Source organism: Lichenostomus cassidix, chromosome 10 (assembly GCF_008360975.1).
Source record: "Lichenostomus cassidix isolate B80296 chromosome 10, HeHo_3.0, whole genome shotgun sequence".
Classification (NCBI taxonomy): Eukaryota; Metazoa; Chordata; class Aves; order Passeriformes; family Meliphagidae; genus Lichenostomus; species Lichenostomus cassidix.
Window position 1 is genome coordinate 9,802,882 of NC_139491.1, and position 20,540 is coordinate 9,823,421.

Below are 20,540 nucleotides of genomic sequence, written 5' to 3' on the forward strand. Positions count from 1 at the left end.
GTTTTTCCAGATCCCTAACACAGAACAACTTCGACCTTCTCATTCACACACAAACCAATTGAAATTGAATTGATTCTACACTATACATATGTGGAAAAGATATTTAATTGTAAAATAGAAAAAGTAGGCCAGAGTACAGTTTTAAGGGTAATTCTTCCGTGTACAGTATAGATAAACCAGACTTTTTGCTTAAGTTTATATAAACAATTCCATAAAAGCAGTGAACATGGAACAACAAAGCAAAGCACAAAGAGTTTTATCTTACAAAAAACGAATCTGCACAGTAGTTCAAAATTTAATGTAACACAGCACTGAACAATCTTAAGGCAGCTCAGTCTAAGCACAGGACTAGAAGCCAGGAACTCCTGAGATCCATTCCCAGGTGACCACAGGTTCACGTGGTGTTAAGCCAGTCATTTAACATTCCCTTGGGTTGCACTTATACCAGTTATAAAATTGAGACAATAACACTCACTTACCTGCCTCAGGCAGTGCAGTAAGGGTTCTTTAAAAGATTTTACAATGCTCTGAAGATGTAACGTGCCATATAAATTTTAAGCATAATAGATCACTGCACAGACACACACAAACACAGTATCACAGTGAGGAAAAATGATGCTGGATAGGAAGAGCATCACTACAACATAAAAAAATTCCTTGTCCAATTGCATAATTAAAATGCAAAAGTCCGTTTAAAAAAAATGTATCACTGAAGTAATTTCAAGGTATTGGGGAAGAGAGATCAATAGGGAAACTCTAAAATAGCTACTATTTGTGTTCCAGTGGAGACGTTCTTTTCTATTCATTACTGAACTTTAAAACGTTTGTACAGGAAAATTGTAAGATACACCAAGTGCAGTTTCAACGCCTCCACTACCAAATTTTGCTTAATATGTAAATTAAGATACTTTTTTGTTCTTAATTACAAATTACATTCTTCCAAGAAATATACCATCCACAATAAAACTGGCTGCTAGCTTACTTCAAATGACCTATAGGCTAAACATTTTTCTCATAATTTTTCTCATCTTTGCTGAAAAATACCTATGCAAGATGTATGTGTAGAAATTATAAAAACATGCAGCATATGTACAAACTGAAAAGTTTAAAAAATATTAGCTTCATATACATGTAAATCTACTTGGATATATCTGAAATTAAATATAAAAATTTCACCACCTAAAATAAAAAAAACCCCAAAAAATGGTTTTCAGAGAATCTGAGACAACTACTTAAAGCTGTACAAAGATTTCCACCTGGAAACGTCTTATTCAGAGAAGGTGTTTGAGTTGTTATCATGTAGAAATAACTGTTAATTAATTTTGTCACATAATCAAATTTCAAATTGTCAGCTTAAATCAACATCACCCTTAAAACTGTTCTGTTTTTCAGAAGTTAGATTCATACTAAAATCAAAAATTTCACAAAAACATTGGCTTTTCGTGTTTCTGGATCCCTTCAAAAAGATTTATCAACTCATTTTGAAACTGTAAAAAAACCAACTATTTACAGTATTTCATTTTAAATACTTTTCACAATTTCTAAATTCAGAGTTTTTATGTTACAAGAAATTAATCAGAGCTCACGGCTTAAGTCCAGTTATCAACTTGTAGCATCTTCTCTATCATGAAATCCCATGGCTGTACCTATATAGCGTACAGTTCAAGATTGTACTGCAGGTTTTTGAAAGTAACAGGCTTTGCAGTGTGTTCATTTTTTATTAAACAGCTTCTTTATTAGTCTGGAGGCGGTTCATTGCCTCTAACTTCTGCCGATAGGCCTCTGCTTCTTGTTCCTTCTTTAGAAGCTGCTGACGATATTTTTGTGCTTCTCTGTTTGCCTCATCCAGCTGTTTCTGAAGAGTTTCTCTTTCCTATCAGAAACAGAACCAGCAATATTTTGTCAAATAAGTATCAAATACAAGTTAAAATGGCAAATACTTTTCCTTTACATGCAGTTCAAGTGTTGGGGTATCATGTAGAAACTGTTAAGTTCTTACTCGGGCAAACCTGTATGAATGCTGCTGTGCAAATTAAACCCCAATTATCACACCAGAAACTCCCCACATAAGGCTGGAAGTGTGGAGACAGTAAGCCCAAATCAACTGAGCTGTAAAGGTAAAAAAAGAGCTAAATAAAAGAAGTGGAAGCATGGTTATTAAATACTAACAGAATATATTAACATTTCTCCAATGACTCAATTCCTGTTGTTAATTTTTAAAACTGGAATCCAAGTCTAAGAGGATTGTCCCTTGATGTTGTATTTCTAATCAGACAGTACAATGACAAACTGTTACCTACCAGCCATCTGTGCTGGAGAGTGCCAGCTGCCCACTGACCAAAGCATAGACCTGAATGTGTCTGCACAGTGATTGATACTCTGCAATCCAGAGGTCTAACTACATTGCCAAGGACACTGTATCTTTATGAATTAACAGGCAATTAAAAGCTGGATAAGCTTTTTTCAATTTAAAAGTAGTAAGTAAAAAAATCCCTAAGTAACTGCAGAAATCCTGCATACGAGTTTGTTGGGGATGGATATAAAATGGTTTCCAAGTAAAATAATATGGGAAGTGCCACTTCCTCTGAAGCTGCCTTAGGAACTAAGAACGCATTTCCATCTCCAGTGACATAGGTACTGTCATTTTGTCTGATGTTGTTCTGAGCCCAATTGAAAAAGCAATTTGCTTGGGAAATAGTTTTGTTTTGATCAAATATTCAATCAAATACCATTTCATTAGAGTGCATCATGCTTTTTATGAGTAAGGTACTATTGGATTTAAAATCATTCTTTCCACTGTAGTTAAGTAGGAACAGGAAGGAAGGCTGCCAGAGAAGCAAGCCATCTCCCAGAAAAACAAAACTTATCAAAAAACTGAGGTCCAGTGAAAGTCAGTTGTCTTTTCACCATATTCCCATCCCAGCAGTTCAGTATCACATTCTCATTTCATACCTCTAATAGTTGTTAGAAGCTTTGGCCCCCCACATTCCCATAACAGCATCCCTATTCTTCACCTCTGATGCACTCACATATTTTCATGGTCAAAAAAAATACAAAATACTCTGCCTCCCTTCTACTTGCTAATGTTCTCAGTACTTGTCACAGTCACATTTAGCAGTCACATGTCAGCTGAATGTGCTGAAATACAATGACAGAGGTGGTCAGATCATTGCTAACAGCAGCACCTGGACAGCAAAAACAGGCGAAGGAGATATTAACAGGTTATAAAGACTAGCTAGAACACAGAACAAACTCCACTAAGTGCAACTTGATTTTCCAAGGGGCTTTAAGAGCTGAAGGCAGCAGGCTAGAGTTTGGTTCATTTGGAGCATATGCTAATAAAATGAGAGCTCATTTGATTTTGCTTACTTATTTGAAAAGGAAGTTCAACTTCCACCTCTGAAACTCTGGATTCTGCTTTTAAGGTAACTTTATGAATGGTCAACCCACGTAGCAACCAGACTGACAGATGCCAAATGAACAGCAGAGCCTACACCTCAGAGGATCTGAAAAACACCAATGATCCTCCAGCACCAGCCCAGCCAAAACATACTGATATTTCCAAAAGTTCTCTCTCTAGTATGAGGGAACCAACAGCTTACATAAAACAGCCTCATGGAGTGTAGGTAAACAGCTACAAGACAATTCCCAGGGAATGAGTCAAAACAGTCGATCTTTCCACAAGTGGAAAGCAGCCTTTCCTTTTTGAGGGCTGAGACGTGCTGAGCTGGGCATTATCTATCCCATGAATTGGTCTCATAAAAGCCATCAAAAAACTAATACTGGCAAGAAGCAAAGCTGCTCTATCTACTGGCCTGCAGAGGAGTAAGAACCATTGGTAGTTCACTGGCCAGAAGTTCTGTGGTGCATTACAAACAGAAAGGGGCTATCACTGCTGTGGAGTGTGTGCACACTGCAACATTTGGGGGCAGAGAGGTTCTCGGACCACATCTTAAGAATATTTCCCACAGAAGAGAGAACTAGAGCTGTGTACCCAAAAGTAGTATAGCACATTAAGGAAGGGGTAAGAAAAAAAAGAAAAATTCGTGGCATGACCAGAAGATAAAACTAGTATCTACTAGACAGACTAGCATTCAAAGCACGTGGATTAGTCAGCAGCTAACAGGTGTAGTTTTTGGACTGTCACAGTCCCAACAAACAGGATGAGTTAAGGAACTGAAGCCAACCATTCTGTGTGACTAGGCAGTGGACAGAACCCAGTGCTTCTGGAGCAGCAACACATATCTATTGTGGGCTCAACGGTAAAACTGGTTCCCTAACTATGACATCTAGAACAGAGAGGACTGTATCTGATCTACCAATTTAATCAAACCCACAAAGAGTTCTTGGGACATTCTTTAGAACACAATATAAAATGCTCTAAAGATCTGGAGTTCTTTTGTATCAGCCACCCAGGTAAAAATCATATTAAAGGATGCTCAGTGCTCTTAAGAAATCTTCCATTTTACCAGGGAATTTTCTTCCTTACATCTAAACTTTTCTTAGTCTAACCATTGACAATAGGAACACCTGTAACTAAAATAACCAACCGCTCTTTTAAACAACATAAAGATCCAAGATATGAATCCATGAATATAATTAGTTTCCAACTATGACTTTTTTTTTTCAGTGTAATGAAATGGTTGTCCTGGTTCTAATGTGAGTCACCTTTCAAACATGCAACATGGGAAAAACAGTCAAACTAAAGAATGAAAATAAAAATCACTATATGTTAATGAATTACGCATGAAAATGAATGTTTTTCAAAACAGAGTATCTGTGTGACAGGGTTTTTTTGCTGCCATCCCATGTTTGAAATACCAAACTGCTTAGGAAAACTGCTGTCACTCTTCAAAATGAGCTGAAATGTTTGAACTTAACAGACCCAGAATAGAAAATTTAAAAACACCATTCCAGCTTTAGTCATTCCACAATACTTTCACAGGAAAGTTTGTCACCTCTCATGGATGGGAGTATTTTCAACTTACAAAAACTTTCAAACTAAATTTAACTGTTCCCAAACTATGAATTTAAACAGCTGAAAGAAAGCATTCAGCCTTGAAATCAACTCATAATAAAATAATGAATTAGCACAAGACAAAGAAAACAAACAATAAAGGTTTCCTGTATTTCCACATTCTAAAATATTTTTAAATATTTTAATGAGGGGAGGGGTCCCACTCTCACCAAATTCAAATATCTACCACTGTCTGTGAAAGAAATTTGAAGTGAACCAACTTTATGAGCACTTTAATGCCACTGCTACTAAAGTAAGGTAGCACCACACCCCTGTGAACCACAGTAAGACCCCTAAAGTCAAGTGGCCTTCACACAGAGGCAGAGGTCAGCGTGTGCATTTCCAGTTGTACAGGCAGAGACAAGTCAGTCATCCAAACCTCCACTTAAAAGTAACACATCTAAAGCAATTCCTTTGATATCTGAGAAATATATTTAACATATATAATTGAAACTGGTAATCTCCTTAAAAGAATTATTGGTATTGTCATACCAATTATCTCTAATTAGGAACAGGTCAATTTATCCCTTAACCAATCTGGATTTTTTTTAAATTCACCTAACAGAATTACTAAAATACTTAAGGAAATATAATTTCCTTTATGAATAATTCAGGCAGATTTTTAAAAGTGTGAACAAAAGAAATGCTTTTATTGTAACAGTCATACATTTTAAAAAATGCAGCAAGAAAATTTCAGCTGTCAGGATAATCTGTAATGACCACAAAGCTGCAAAGGCCAAAAGCATTTGATGCAACAACTTAGGGACACGGAAAGCAAATGATGAGAAGTGGAAAATATTGTTATTAGACATGGATAACATATAGCACATACTGTACAACAGAAAGTATTCAATTAGGCACAACTTGATAATATGAACAGAAGCTGGAGAATACAACCTTTGATAAATGAAATATCGTGGAGTTGACAAAATGAGAACTTACAGTCTAGTCAAAGCAGACAGCAATTTTCATAAACCTTTGACCAAAACTGGTCAGCACAGTTAAAAGTAACAGAAAAAGGAATGAGATGGTTGACCTTTTGTGGCTAGTATAAAAAAGCTACAGTTTTAAACTGAACGGCTACATCCACTTGTCATATAAAAAGGAAGGCGCTCTCAACATTTTTGAGTCTTTTGCAGTATAGTTTTAAAAAAACTGGATGGTGCAAAGTCGTGTAATAGAAAATGGCTTTGGAATTTAAAAAAAGAGGCGAGGAACGCCATACAGATAAAAATTAACAAACACAGAATCTTACTGTTTCACACTTCCATTAACAGTTATCTACACACCATGAATGGAAAGGAAACATTGCTAAAAATGATCTCACAATCAGGACAAGCATGTGGCTGTAACAGAAAGATGAGGGTACAGGGCTCTCATTCACTCCTAGCGGAAAGAGTCAAGTCACTCGATAACGTATCAGTACCCCATTTTAAAAACCAGCTAGTGATCTTCAAGGAAAAACAAAAAAAAATATGTTCTCATATACTTAAGTATCACTTTTACATGCATGACCACAGGATCAAGCAAACAGCCCTCCTATTTTCTTTTTACAACAACTTTGTAAAAGATGAATTTCAGTTACAGGAGAAACTGAACAAGTTAATAATTTTACACACTTCATTCTGTGGTAAGACAAAAATTAACGTCCTGAACAATACAAAAGCCACAACCAGATACTCAGTCCTGAACACTGTTCAACACAGATCATGTAATATACTCCTTACTTCTATTTCTGCAGACTCCACACGATTTTCAACAATCTCAATGCACTGTCTCTTCACTGGCGGTTCTTCACTTATCACAGTTTCTTCAGCAATGTCTGTTGCTGGAACTGTTAACACTGAAAACATATTTGTATGTGTAAATACGTTTACTTCAAACAGTACTTGCACTATATGAAACCCATATTATTTACCAATTTATAATTTTATTAACAGCAAGAAAATGCAGATACTTTTGCTTATGAAAACACAACTATATAATAAAGTGGACTATAAGGTCAGAGAAAATCGACTAAAAATTTTAGTTGCTTGTATGCTATTCAAGAACTTTAAAATTCCTTGTTATCGAGGTCTACAGTAATTAACTCTGGAGTATTGCTGCCATTTTTCATAAACAGACATGGAGAAGAATTGCAGCAGTTACCAGTCAGTCAATTCTAACTTCTGTAGCAGACCATCTACATAATGTTTTTAAGAAATACGAAATACAAATCTTGTTTTTGTTTTGATTAATACACCTTAAGCAATCTACAAATCCAGTAGTTATTAGCCATGAATAAGAAAACCAGCATTCTCAGCACATACATACTCTATTTCCTCACGCAGCCACCTGACAAATAAACGTGACTGTCACTTCAGTCACTTTCAGTCACTTCAGTCACTATCTACTCCCACTCACTCATAATGATAACTAGGTGTACTAGTTCAGACAGACTGTGAACCAAATAATTTGCCTCCTGTGTACAACTCTTCAAGCTTCACACTGGGAGTCCTCATGAAGAAACCAGAGAAGGAATCATTTTTATCTAAATAGCAGCATAGCATCTTTAAAAGAAACAACCCAAAGTATACACCTCCCTACAGTACTTCCAGCAAGGCAACAGCATAAGAATTAGAAGAAGGCTTTTGTTTTACTCCGTCTTCTGGTTTATGTAACAAGCAAGTTTGCAAAAATCAAACTTACTAAAGGCAAAGCAAGTAGTTATCACTTTTCTTTTAAATGTCCCATTTCTCCTCCATACAGTTCAGTAACTCTTCCATTCTCTCTCCTAAAGCAGAGACTCAGCTGACATGTGTTAGCCCACTGAACTGCAGTGGTTTATGTGTCTGAGCCTTCTTTAGTGTAAGAATTCATACATGTACACAAAATTGTCCAAGCTATTTGCAACTAACAAGTCATTATGATTACTGTCACTGAAACAGTTCCTCAAGCTGGAATTATACAAGTGTGCACTCACCTTGCTGGCCATCTGGCATGGTCACAATGATGGGTTGCCCTATGCCACTGGTTGGAATGGAATGCAGGTTACCCAGCTGAATGCCGTCTGTAACAATAGTAATAACCTGCTGACCTCCAGAACTGACCACTTGCTGAATGGCCCCATCCACAGATTCTGCAGTCACAACTTCTTCGGTGGCCACAACTATCAACAGATTAGTACAAGAATTATATCAATTCATAAATTAGGCTTTTATGATTTCAAATGCATTTTGCTTCAGCTAAGAAAAAATTTGTTCCATGACTTTCAAAACGTGACCCCCCTGATTAATACTTTACTATGTATGCTATTTTAAATAGAGTCTTTCATCAGGCTGACATAAAGCACTCATATTTTAACATATACATGCAACACCATCCTGGTCTACCTTGCTCAATTTAATAATATTGACATATCCCACTCAAAATTGATGCTTTGTGTTCAATGTTAACAGGGTAGCAAGAACAGGAGCTGCTTTTAGAACGCAAATAACTTTTGCATTGTACACATGCTGGACTAAGTCACACAAATTGCAGAATAAAAAAAAATTTTAAACTTGAAATACTATCTTGAAACTACTTCTCAACCAATGCCTTGCCAGCTGTACCTCAGATTTCTCTACACAACATAATGGTCTTCAAGAGGGTAACAGACTAAAGGACCCCTAGAAAATCCTAAAGTTTTGTCTGTACAACATGGATACTTCAAACTCAACAACTTTATTTATTATACAAAGTATGAAACAAGACCAAAGGAAAACTTGGGCAGAGCTGACATTTTTACACTTTTGAAGAAGAAAGATAAAGCTTAAAAAATAAAACAAACATTGTATGCATATAATTTTATAGGTAAAAGTAAAAAATTCCAGCTCAACTATCCATTTCAAATTCATGATTCAATAATGAGTGTAATGCAGTGAACTCACACAGTTCTATATTACTTCTACAAAGGAAGGTAAGATAAGGAAAGCCTGCATTCAGTCAGAGCTACAACACATACCCCACCCGCCCTATACGCTGCAAACGGGGTCTTTTGCTACCATCCTTACTTTTTTACAGCAAGATGCTGAGACAAAGAGCAAGATCACTGGCAGCACAATCAAGGCAATTCAAGAACACTAGCTCTGTATTTTATTTTCAATTTGTCGGGGTAAAAGCAAAGTCTTTGATTTAAATAACAGACATTAGAGTGCTCTCTGTCTACAGAGATGAAATTAAAACCCTATAGACTGTGTTGTGATGTTCAAGATGAGAGAAGGTAGATAAAACTCTAAAGCTTTCATCTTTTAAGTTGATTACAATATAACATACACAGAAAAATCACTCTGTAGTTGAAATAATGACTACAGACATTATCTTCTGAAAATCTTTATGTTTGGAGATTACTGTCCCATAACACTGCTTAAATATTCACAGAGTACTTATTCAGGAAACCAAAACAGCAGCTCCTACATGAATAAGCAGTGTTGTATTGAACTTGATCTGGCTTCCAAGTAGAGGCTCAGCAATAAGAAAGATCACTGTCACAAAAAAGTCCAAGCTGCAAGTGCCAATACTAGGTGCTGTGGCAAACAGCTCTGCTCTTTCAGTTTCAAACTCAGTGTTGAGTTTTAGTTCTGGAAGAAAACATTGCTAGTATTTCTTCAAAGCTTAAAAGAAAAGGGAAGATTTTGTCTAAAAAGAAGCTACTCTAGATAAGGAAACACAGCCCCATAAATATTGTCATTATTCCTTCCTTGCTCTCCTTCAGTATCTATACCCACAGAATCATTATTTACCACACTACTTCATGTGGTGAAGAAAACCTGAAGTTATATACTTTTAATTTATAAAATTAGTTTAAATGGCTTAGCTTTCTAACCTGGTGTTTCCGAAGAATTAGACAGTGGAGCTGATGCTTCTGCTAAAGCTGCCAACGTCGCTAATACTGATGTTGATGAATTTCCAAACTGTACAGCAGACACTCCTGTTTCATCTAGAAGGGTGAAAAAAAAAATAGCTGATAAATTTAAAACCAGCAAAGTCCCTTTTTCTATTTTCATTGCACTGAAGCTTCTAATACACACTCCATTTTCAGCAGCATTCTGTTGAAACAAAGTGCTATTCTGAAGTTAGGATTGTTAAGCAAATAGCACTTCTGATAATTTATCTCTGTGAAAATTGGGGGTTTTTAGGTATTTACATATTTACAACACACAAAAAACACTGAAGAGGAACATGGTAACTATTCTTACCACTGTTTTTCCTCAAACCTTTTCACTAAACTGTGAAAATCGATTAAAGTATAAAATCCCAGTAGCTATCCTATAGGCTTCTGAATACCTGTTCCATTGGATGTATTTGCAGAAGATACCAGACCTGTTAGGTTCACCACCCCTCCAGGTCCGATGATGAACTGCGGTGTTGCTGCGTGTATCGTCACAGTGTCCGGACTCTCAGGATTCGTGTTGATTTGGTTCTGCATTGCAATCTGGGAGACAAAGGGAAGAACATCATTCCAACTGTAGGTATAAAGTTGTTTACCTTGTGTAAGGGCTAGAATTATTGCACACTTCACACAAACAAGGAGGATCTCCCTCATACTCATGCAGTACACACACATTGTATCCCATCTCCAAGTACACAAGAAACTTTTTTTTTGGTTGAAATCCAAAGACAGAAAGTCTGTTAGAGTGAAAGAGGATAACAACACACCACTACTTCTCCCTACCACTTATTGTAAACAAAGAGAACAAAGCCCTTTTGCAGATATGCAAGCTCACATATGTAAAATAGAAGTCTGAAGAACCAAGACTGCCAGGGCAGATACATGTCATGAAAAGCTGCTCTGACAGCTTAGCAATTGCCATGAAATGTACACGGCAGACTTTTTGACTTTATATGATTAACTTGTATTTACTATACTCTTCCTGCAGTCAAGAGGAGGCTAAAGGAACAGACCAGAAGTTAAGACATTTAAAGACATAGGGAAGCAACAGATTTATACAGTGGCATAATGACATTTTCGATTTGTTTTGCATTCTTTTCTCAATAAGACTTACCACTTAATTTGCCTTTAACAACACTATTGGAAGAGTGAGCACAGATTTCCATGGAATTATGTATTATAATCCCAATCACAATCACTTCTCCAACAATTCAGTCCTAGCTTTTCTAATTCTGGAAAAATTGGCAACTCCTCTCTCCTGTTTGAACTCCAATTGTTAGGAAGTTAATATCTACATATGAAGCTAACTGAACACTAGGGTACAGTCAAAATATACCATCAGAGTAGGGTGTTAAATTTTTATGCCTCCATAAAGAGTAAAGAGTCCACCTAGCTCTGTGTATTCTCAAATTTAAGAAAATAAAGGATATTTACCCTTGACTTTTTAAGTGGTGAAGAAGTTCTTTGGCCAAGTAACATTTAGTAACATTAATCTCATTTCCACATAATGAACTAGACTGGAGTTTGGCATTATCAATATATGGTGTCACAGCTGCAATATTAAAATCTTACTTTGTAACATGTGTAATCCAGTACTTTGCTGTAAGTTCCCTTAACATGAGAAATTAAAAGTTACCTGTAATATTTCTGCAATGTCTTCATTTCCATTGTCTACTGCAATATCTAATGCCGTTTTGCAAAATTTACTCTGAGCATGAACATCTGCTCCATACTTTATCAAGAGTTCTACAACTTCTTGGTGGTGATGTTCAGTAGCCCAGTGAAGTGCAGTCATTTTGAGCATGTCCTTCGCATTGACATCAGCACCATGCTACAAACAAGATCATTGCATAAACTATGTCATTAGAAATATCTCAATTAAGGGATGCTGCTCACAGAATGAAGCCCAAAATTGCCTTTCTCCATCTCCCTTCTCCCTGTTATCTTACATTTACACATTTATGAAAAGTAATATAATCTAACTACCAAACACATTATTTACCTCAAAAGGATTAAAGATTCCCTAAAACACATCTTGCTTCTAAAATCTCTTACTAAACACAGTATCAAATTCGGGAGTATTCTTATTTTGAAACAGCAGTAAATAATTCACCTGAAATCATGATGATTTTAATGCTAAAATAAATTACCGTTCAACTGGAAAACAAAGCTCCCAATGCACACAGTTTAACTATTCATATAATTTCAATGTTGGTTTCATGACTAAACGCAAATTGCTAATATCTGATCACAAACCATTGCAATAATCCCACCTCAGACTTGTTTCAGCCATTCTCACCTTAAGTAAGACTTCTACTATGCTGGCATGGCCTTCTGATGCTGCCATATGTAATGGAGTTCTGTCCACTTTGGTTCTGGCATCCCGACTTACACCTGCTCGCAGCAACACTTCTGTGGTGGAGTAGTGTCCATACTGTGCTGCTAGATGAAGTGGAGATGTTCCCAACTGCAATGTAACAGAAAACATGCACTTCTATCAGATGTCAGCATGAAGCATTTTTTCTTACTATGAAGCTATCAAACCCAGATGTCAAGACATCATTTCAAAACCATTTTCCCTTGCAGTCTTAAGGAAAGAAGCTGTTGGGGCTTTTACACAATATGAACAGGGGACGGAAGTTTGTTGTTGCTTTCTTTTTACTGTTTTTTCTGTCTTTCTGAAGTGTAATATTTCAAGGGGGCTAACCCCATTTTTAGTGTTGGTAAACAGGGACCTTTGGAAGTCAATTAAATCCAATCTCCTGCTCAAAACAGAGTTAATTTGAAAGTTAGGTCACTAAGCAGATTAAGGCTCTTAAGAGCTTGTAAATGCCCTAGGAATTTTGGGTACCTGACTTCTCTATGCAACCTATTCAAAAATCAGCACCTGTATCAGGGAACTCTGAGCTCCACGTATTAGGTAGTTAGGACTGATTTCATAATTCAGACCTCTTACTACACCAAATGCTTAAACACAGTAACTAGGAGGATGATTGCTGCTTTTTCCCATGAACCATTCCAAAGTTCATCTTAAAAGTCACCAAAATGAGCTCATTCACAGTCTGTTACTAAAATCAGTCATATGAAGAAACAGACAATTTTAATTTTGAATTAAACACTAAATGATGTGACTGCAGAATTCCAAGAAGACTTTTAATATAAATGCTTCATTGCAATAATACGATTTCTTTCTTCAGATGAGAAAAGCAAGATGATTTACTTTCCCTATTGCAAAAGTTTCCATTACCCAGTCTGTGGTAAAAGGTGCTCCATTTGCCATCAAAATACGAACTTCGTCATCTTGACCTGCTCGTGCAGCTTCTAAAAGTTTCTTTCCCAAATCTACTAGTGACATCTAGTGAAGGACATAAAGGAACATAAAGACAAAATAATAACATTAACACTATTTTAAGTACATACATGTTGCTTTTTTTTAATTATTATTTCTGAACTACTCTGGAAAGTTCAAAAACTGGAGTTGGCATTTTAGCCATTAGAACAAGCTTTATGGATGGCAATAAGCAGTTGATTTCAGAATTAATTTTGCCAGCCAAACAGAACAGATACTGGAGATTTCAGCATTACAATGCTGTAACCATAGGAGCTGTAAAGTTAAACAAAACTTAAACTGAACTGGATGAACATTTCTTATAGGAGAAGGTGGTTTAAAATCTCTCACCTGATACTGCAACCTTCTGCAGCTTTGTCCAGCTTTCAAACGGTCCTACATCGTGGCTGCTATGTCACACACCCAAAGACACTACACCCACTTAGCCAAAATACCTACTTGTGTTTAGGAGGTACCACTATGCAAATGCACTGAGACAGACACGAAACACAACACCTTTCTGACACCTCGTCCATCACTATTTTTGTTCACCCTAAAATATAATTTCTGTATTCCCAGATGCAAAATGACACAATAAGCATATTCTTGTACTACATATATCAGACATATGAAATAAAATCTTTGCCTGAAAACAAGTATTACTACCTTCTTTAATTGTATACAGTTACTAAAAGCATTTAAGTGGAAAGTTTTAAGACATAACTAAGATACTAGCTGAAAAACCTTCACATCATGATTAGATAATATTCCTTTTGCAACAAAGTTCCATATAATACTTGCAATAACATATGTAGACAAATTACACCTATCTGTTTCTGTTGCACCAAAGTTTTCCTAGAAACACAACTTTTTAAACTCACCCCATTTCATACTTGCTTTAAATTCGTTTGGTAAAAATATTTAGAGCTAAACCATAACTTATGCTACTAACCAAAACATACTACCAACATTTTAGTTAGCTATGTTTTCCACTACCCGGATGCTAAAAATGGAATTGCTTTCATCAGTTTAGTTTCCAGTCACAAGCAAAATTAAGCCTGCATTACTACTAAGAGCAGTTGTGAGGCCATGCAGCCAACGTCCAACACAAAGTGAAGAGTGTATCAGTTCAGGAAAGAAATCCCATTAAACATACAAATCTATCAAAAAAAACCAACACATTTAGAAATTTCTCTGTCCCTGGCTCCACTGGCACATTGCTCAATAAACTGAAAGCTACTGACTTTGGAAGAAACTAGAAAGGAGACCAAAATACTGCCAATGCTGTACTCAACACATATCAGTAGGGCCATGAACTAGAGCAGATTACCTCTGTCTACAGAGCTGACTGCAGGCAGCAATATCCCTGTCACCAAAACACTCCATTTATGTCCATCCTTCTAGTACACCTTGATTTGTTTCCAGCCAGAAAAGGGAAGAGAAGCAGGAAGCTGGCAGGACAGGACAAATACTGACAATGGGAAAAGGAAGGAAAAAAAGGAACACAGTCAGATGCAGAGGAAGGAACAACTGCTGTCTCTCTTCCATAAAGAAAAAGAGCAAAGGAGAAAATCTAGGAAAGATCCTAAGGAATGGAATAAGACAAAATCTTTCATACCTGCTAAAGAGAGACACTAGAAGTAACAATGTAAAACATAAGACAAGAGATTGCATTTGCCAAGTGCAGCAGTGAAATGAAGGAATAGAGCACTTCCTTTACACGGCTTTTTGTTTCCCCAGTGGGGATTGCAAGTGAAGGAGGAAAAGTATGCACATGGACACTCATCCTTTTTCTGGTGGTCTAACACACACAAGGCCCTCAGAATACACATCAAGGCCCTCAGAAGCAGAGGAAAGCTGGAACTTAATTCAAAATACTAAAGTTATGAACTAGTTAGGAAAGACAAGTTTTCCTTATTTTTGGTTTAAACAGCATTTGAGCAAATGAGCTAATAAAATTGCATTTTGGAATTGCAGAATAATTTAGGCTGAAGGGGACCTCCCAAGGTCATCTAGTTCAACATCCCAGTCAGAGCTGTCCCAGGGCTCAGTCCTGGTGAGTTTTGAATATCTATGGATGAACATCCCACCACTTCTTCAGCCTAATTCCAGTGTACAACCACCCCTCACAGCAAGAGCTGCCTTTGGTGTATACCCATCTTCCTCCACTAACCAAAAAGATGCTCATGATAACAAGCTCATACTTGATGTCTGCTAAACAAAAATGGGTAAATTAATCTGTACATTTAACAGCCTATTCAGAACCTGCTGACCATATCTATACACTGGTGAAATGAACTGCAAAGTTGTTATGAAAACCCAATGCAGCAAAAGTCAAGCCACCCCCCCCAAACAAAAAATCAATTATGGTGGCCTCAAAATACCAGTCTCATTGCCAGGAGATGATAGGGACAAACTTCAGATCAACATCTTTTCAGAGCCTCCCTGAACTATTACTGTGGAGCACAGTCAGTGAAAGCACACCAGTACTCAATGCAAAACAGCTTTATACTACACTTGATTAAAAATGTTCTAATCAAGGAAAATATACCCTATCATTACCACATATTCCTTACATCAACCAACACTCTCTTGGTTGATGTAAAATGTTTGATTTTAAACAAGCACAAAGCATCACACAAGTTTGTATATGCCTCATAATGTAGAATTTTAACTTCAGTTAAAAGAGAAATGAGCTCAGTTTGTTCTCATGGGGTAGTTGGAAGCATGCTTAGGCCATCTAGTGGAAAAAAGAAAAAACCCCAGCAAAATTACACCGTTTAACTAAAATAATAAAAGATCCCATTACACATCACTAATGCGCTCACAGCAGCAAATGAAGAGGACTTTCTAACAAAACTCATGTACGTTTAGTCACTTTTAACCAATGAATACTAGCACGCACAAAATTTCTCAAGAGTAGTCAACCCAAAGCTGATTTCCACTTGGCAGCCCATTCCAAAGACCAGTATTGTAAGAACCTCCTGAGTAACAACACACCCAACTTCCCCTATACTCATGCATAGTACTGGGACATAGTGAGAAGGGTCTGCAGTGTCACAATTTCCCATTCTAGGAAACCTTTTCAGCTGCTCTCTCGAGATCACTAACACTACAGTAGTGCAGTGATACTAGCACAAGCAAGGTTCACTGTATGTAATACAATAATACATTTAAAACTGAAATGAGATTGCCATTTCAAAGAGCACTCTGTTGCTACTCCACAGTGTTAAAATCGACTCTGCTGAACTGTGTTAGAGAGTTCTCTTCACCAACTGTGTCATTTCCACCAAGCTCTGCTAGCATGACAGCTTTAGTAACACTTTACATGAGGACTTTTTCAGAGAATAAAAACATCACTGGCTCTGAAATAAAGTCTTGAGACTGTTATTCTTATGGCAATGTGATAATGTTTCCAGACTTCTAAGAGCTCCTACACAATTCTGTGAAGAGAGGGTTTTGTCTAAAACTGAGTAAATAGGGAAGAGCTTCTGCTGGCTTTAGACTTCTCTGGATTAATCACCTCCTGAACTCCCACATTACTGCAATGTATTCTGCACAGTATCGTTAGCCAGATGCCACAATTAACTGGTAATTAAAACTTAGATCAAATTATTATTGCTATTTTACTTCTGTTCAAAAGGAAATTATACTACTTTTTTGCATCCGTCTTAGGTTTAGGTTTTTTACACTCTATAAAACCTTAAAGATCATATTGTTACCAGAAGGATATAGAATAGCACTCAACAGGAGTTTGGGTAGAACTGTTTGTGAAACAAGCTCCATGGGAAGCAAGTGGAACTGAAAACCCTGCAACTTGGGATGCCTGAGCTACCACACCACAGTCTACAGACAACAGAGCAGCAAAGTCTGCAGTCCAAATCAAAATTAAGTTTGGCTTAAAACCTTGCAACATCTCTGACTGGTGTCCTGCCCCCAGGACCCAACTGTGTTCCTCTTCTATCTCTGCAGTGCTGAACATCAGCTGGTCAAGATCAACAGCCACAAAACAGCTGCTGCAGAACATCTGCCAACATGGAGAACTCCCAGCCAAGTGTTTGTCCCAAGGTACACTCCTGAAAGAGACATCCTTACGCTAGAGGAGCATGGACTGCAGCAGTGCAACTTACCCACAGTAACCAAATCAGTGTACATCCTATCTCTGATAAGGATTTGCAATCACAAAGTTCCATTAAAAGCTCATTAAACACTTTTCCCTACTCAAGTGACACATGGCATAATTGTACTTAGAAGATAGCTGCAGACCCATCATCTCTCACATCCATTACATCTGGAAGAAGAATGCCCTTTCAGAATGCCTTTTTATTTCCACTATTTAAGAAAAAAAAAACTATTTAACCTCCTTCCTCAAACCTGACCTTCACAAAATTCTACCACCCTACTGATTTCAACATCTCACAGTATTGCTAGAAATCCAGAATAGCCATTTCTAGCTAATTTTAGGTGCTTGTCCATACCAAGGTCAACAATATTTAGAAGTACAGCATAGAGTAATTAGCATCTCCCAAACACTTTGACATGCTTTTACTGTACATATCAATCAGCAGTAATTGTAGCAACTCACATGGAATAAACTCAAAAAGTTCCTGTATTGTTTCCTACGTGAATCAAACGTCTTTTGACAATGATTTCACATGTGATACTTCAAATCTTATTGTAAGTATCATAGGCTTAGACTATCCACATTTCTATCATGACAGTGAAAATCACACTAATATCTTAATTGCAGTCAGCTTTAATTCCAGTGCTTTCAGGTTTCCTCTATGACTGTTGCATTTGTAATTAAATTCTCTCTAGTTTGTTTGAACAGCAACATGACCTTCATGTCAGACGTGGCATCAGATGAGAAATACCTGATCTGAGAAAAGCAAACATTGTTGAATAGCTTAATGGCAAAGACAGCCAGGCCTGTTATTAATGCAGGTCTGTCCTTCTATTAGGTTCACACAATTTAAGTAAGCACCAATCAACAATGAATCAATCAAATTGCAGAGATTGTAGAAAAGTCTTTTCTTACAAAGGAGAACACAGATTTGGCCATTATCTGCAATATCTAAAGAGTGTTATTATGCAACAAGAGTGAACCATTGGCACCAAGATCTGGACTGGCACTGCTAACAAGCTACACAGTTTCCACAAGTAAATTTGGTACTAGATACCAAAAAGGCTAATTTACAGCAGCTGTGATTGACATGAAGAATCCAAGGGCTTGTGATGTAGCCTTTCAACTGTACCACAGCCTTAAGACGCTGTCTCAGGTTAATTAAACTCGAAAATACCATCAAATAAAAATCATCCACCTCCTACCTACAGCATCCGTTTTATGATGAGGAATCTTCCTCGACAGTTCTGTCTGGCACATAGGCCTAAAAAAAATCCAACTAGAAAACAAAGTGTTTTCAGCAAAGAAAGTGGGTCATGAACAAGAGTCTCTACCTAGCGTATGCTGATCTGCCACATAGACTCTTAACCTTACTCACATGGCACACTTAAGTTCTCTTACAAACACTTGTGTGCATTACAAATACTTGTGCACAACACTCAGCTAGCTGCACAGTGTAATAGTTCAGAAATAAGGAATAACTTAAAATAAGCTGAAGAACTACAGGGAGTGCATTCACAACTCTGAGCACATTTAACTCTAATATGAAGCATCTGCCGTTAAATCAAACCTAACTTAGTAAGCAGGTTAAAGGAAAATACACAAATGCCGTAAGAACTACCACAGACGACTTCCCACAGGGGATTTCACTGACGTGCCGCCAGCGTCCCACCAACGGAAACTACTTTGACTAGTTGGGGAAAACAGAAAAAAACGACAATCCACACTAACATATCGTATCCCACTTTTATGCTCCCATCATACGCTTTATTAAGAGTCCAAAGCAAGAGTTACAGACTCCGGGCGAGGGGCACTGCGGAGGGGAAACCGCTCCCTTCCCGCCCGAGCCGCCTCTCCCCAGGGCACCTTTGGCGCCAAGCTCCGCACGCAGCCCCGCCGCCTCCAGGGCCCGGGCCCGGCCCCACCGGCCCACGCGGGGCCCGGGATCGTCCCCACGCGGCCCACAGCGCGCTGCCCGGCGGGGAAAGCCGCGGGACGAGCCGAGCCCCGCTCTGCCCCTCAGCTCCCGGGTCCCTCGCCGAGCGCGTCGCGCTCTCCCGCGCCCCGCGGGCCGCCCAGGCCGCCGCCAGGGCCCAGCGTGCCGCCCGCGCCCCCCGCGCGGCGGGGTCCCCGGAAGGCCGGCCGGCCGCCCGCTCTCCCCAACAGGAAATCCTGGCTGGGCTGGGCGCTGCGGAGGGAGCCGCGGCGCCGGGTTCCGGGGGAAGTGGAATTATTTTTTACCAGCGAAGAGATCAACTTCCACATCCGGTAACAGGGCCCTATACAAAGGCGCAGACTGACCTGGAAAAGCTTGGCCGGCCCGGGGGGGGTGAGGGAGAGACGGGGCGCGGGGACGGGCCCTTACCGTGCTGCCGGCCCGGCCGCCGCCGCCGCCGCCGCACCGACCCGGGGCTCCGCAGGCCGAGAGCCCCACACGAGAGTCCGCGCCGCGCCCGGCGGAGGGACACGGCGGGCGGAGGGGAGTGGCGCGGCTCCGCGCGGCGCTGCCCCGCCGCGGGCGCGCGGGCGGGCGCGAGGCGGCGCGGGGCGCCCCGGGCGGGCCCGGAGGGGCGCCTGGCACTTACCATGGGCGCGGGAATTACCTTATTAACACAGACATCGAGGGAAAAGGGGCGCGCGGAGGGATACGGCCTCGCCGCCGCACAGCGCGCATGCGCGCCGCCGCGGGGAAAGGCGGGGAAGCGCGGGCTGGAGGGGCCCCGCCATGTTCCGTCCCGCTGCCCGCCCGGCGGGGGCAGGGCCGGCCCCGCGCTCTCGGCGGGCCCCGGGTGGCCTCCAGCCAAGCACTGTATGGAATAGGAACAGGGGTCGCTGTCCCGGGGTATTCTATGCTACAGGGTGGCGGGGCTTGGGTTTCCCGCCTCTTGGCTGCTGGGGCTCTGCTTGTGCTCCCAGGTGAGGGTGCACTGTCTGAGCGTGGATTTCGGTGTCTTGCCTGGCCGAGGCAGGGGCTTTAGAGATAATCACGGAATCAATTCGGTTGGAAAAGGCCTCAGAGATCGTGAGAATCCAGCCTGTGACCCAACACCACCGTGTCAACTTAGACCATGGCACTGAGTGCCAGCTCCAGTCTTCAACACCCCCAGGGACAGTGGCTCCACCACCTCCCTGGGCAGCCCGTTCCAATGCCTAATCAACCTTT

The 20,540-nt window shown here is 39.5% G+C and overlaps 1 protein-coding gene across 6 annotated transcripts; it reads right to left on the reverse strand.

Annotated features, from left to right (window-relative positions):
* Positions 1-87: 87 nt before the first annotated feature.
* GABPB1 (GA binding protein transcription factor subunit beta 1) lies at positions 88-20,110 on the reverse strand. Of its 6 annotated transcripts, none has more exons than XM_085070538.1 (9): positions 19,981-20,110; positions 13,174-13,281; positions 12,226-12,393; positions 11,563-11,757; positions 10,322-10,469; positions 9,861-9,974; positions 7,980-8,165; positions 6,745-6,860; positions 88-1,873 (listed from the first exon to the last, which is right to left on the reverse strand). In XM_085070538.1, the coding sequence occupies exons 2-9, from the start codon at positions 13,279-13,281 to the stop codon at positions 1,721-1,723; spliced, it is 1,188 nt and encodes a 395-aa protein (XP_084926664.1). In that variant the 5' UTR covers positions 19,981-20,110; the 3' UTR covers positions 88-1,720. The 6 variants fall into 6 exon arrangements, with proteins under 6 accessions (XP_084926664.1, XP_084926662.1, XP_084926663.1 ...); XM_085070536.1 differs by lacking the exon at positions 19,981-20,110 and adding an exon at positions 19,743-19,868; XM_085070537.1 differs by lacking the exon at positions 19,981-20,110 and adding an exon at positions 19,679-19,816.
* Positions 20,111-20,540: the final 430 nt, after the last annotated feature.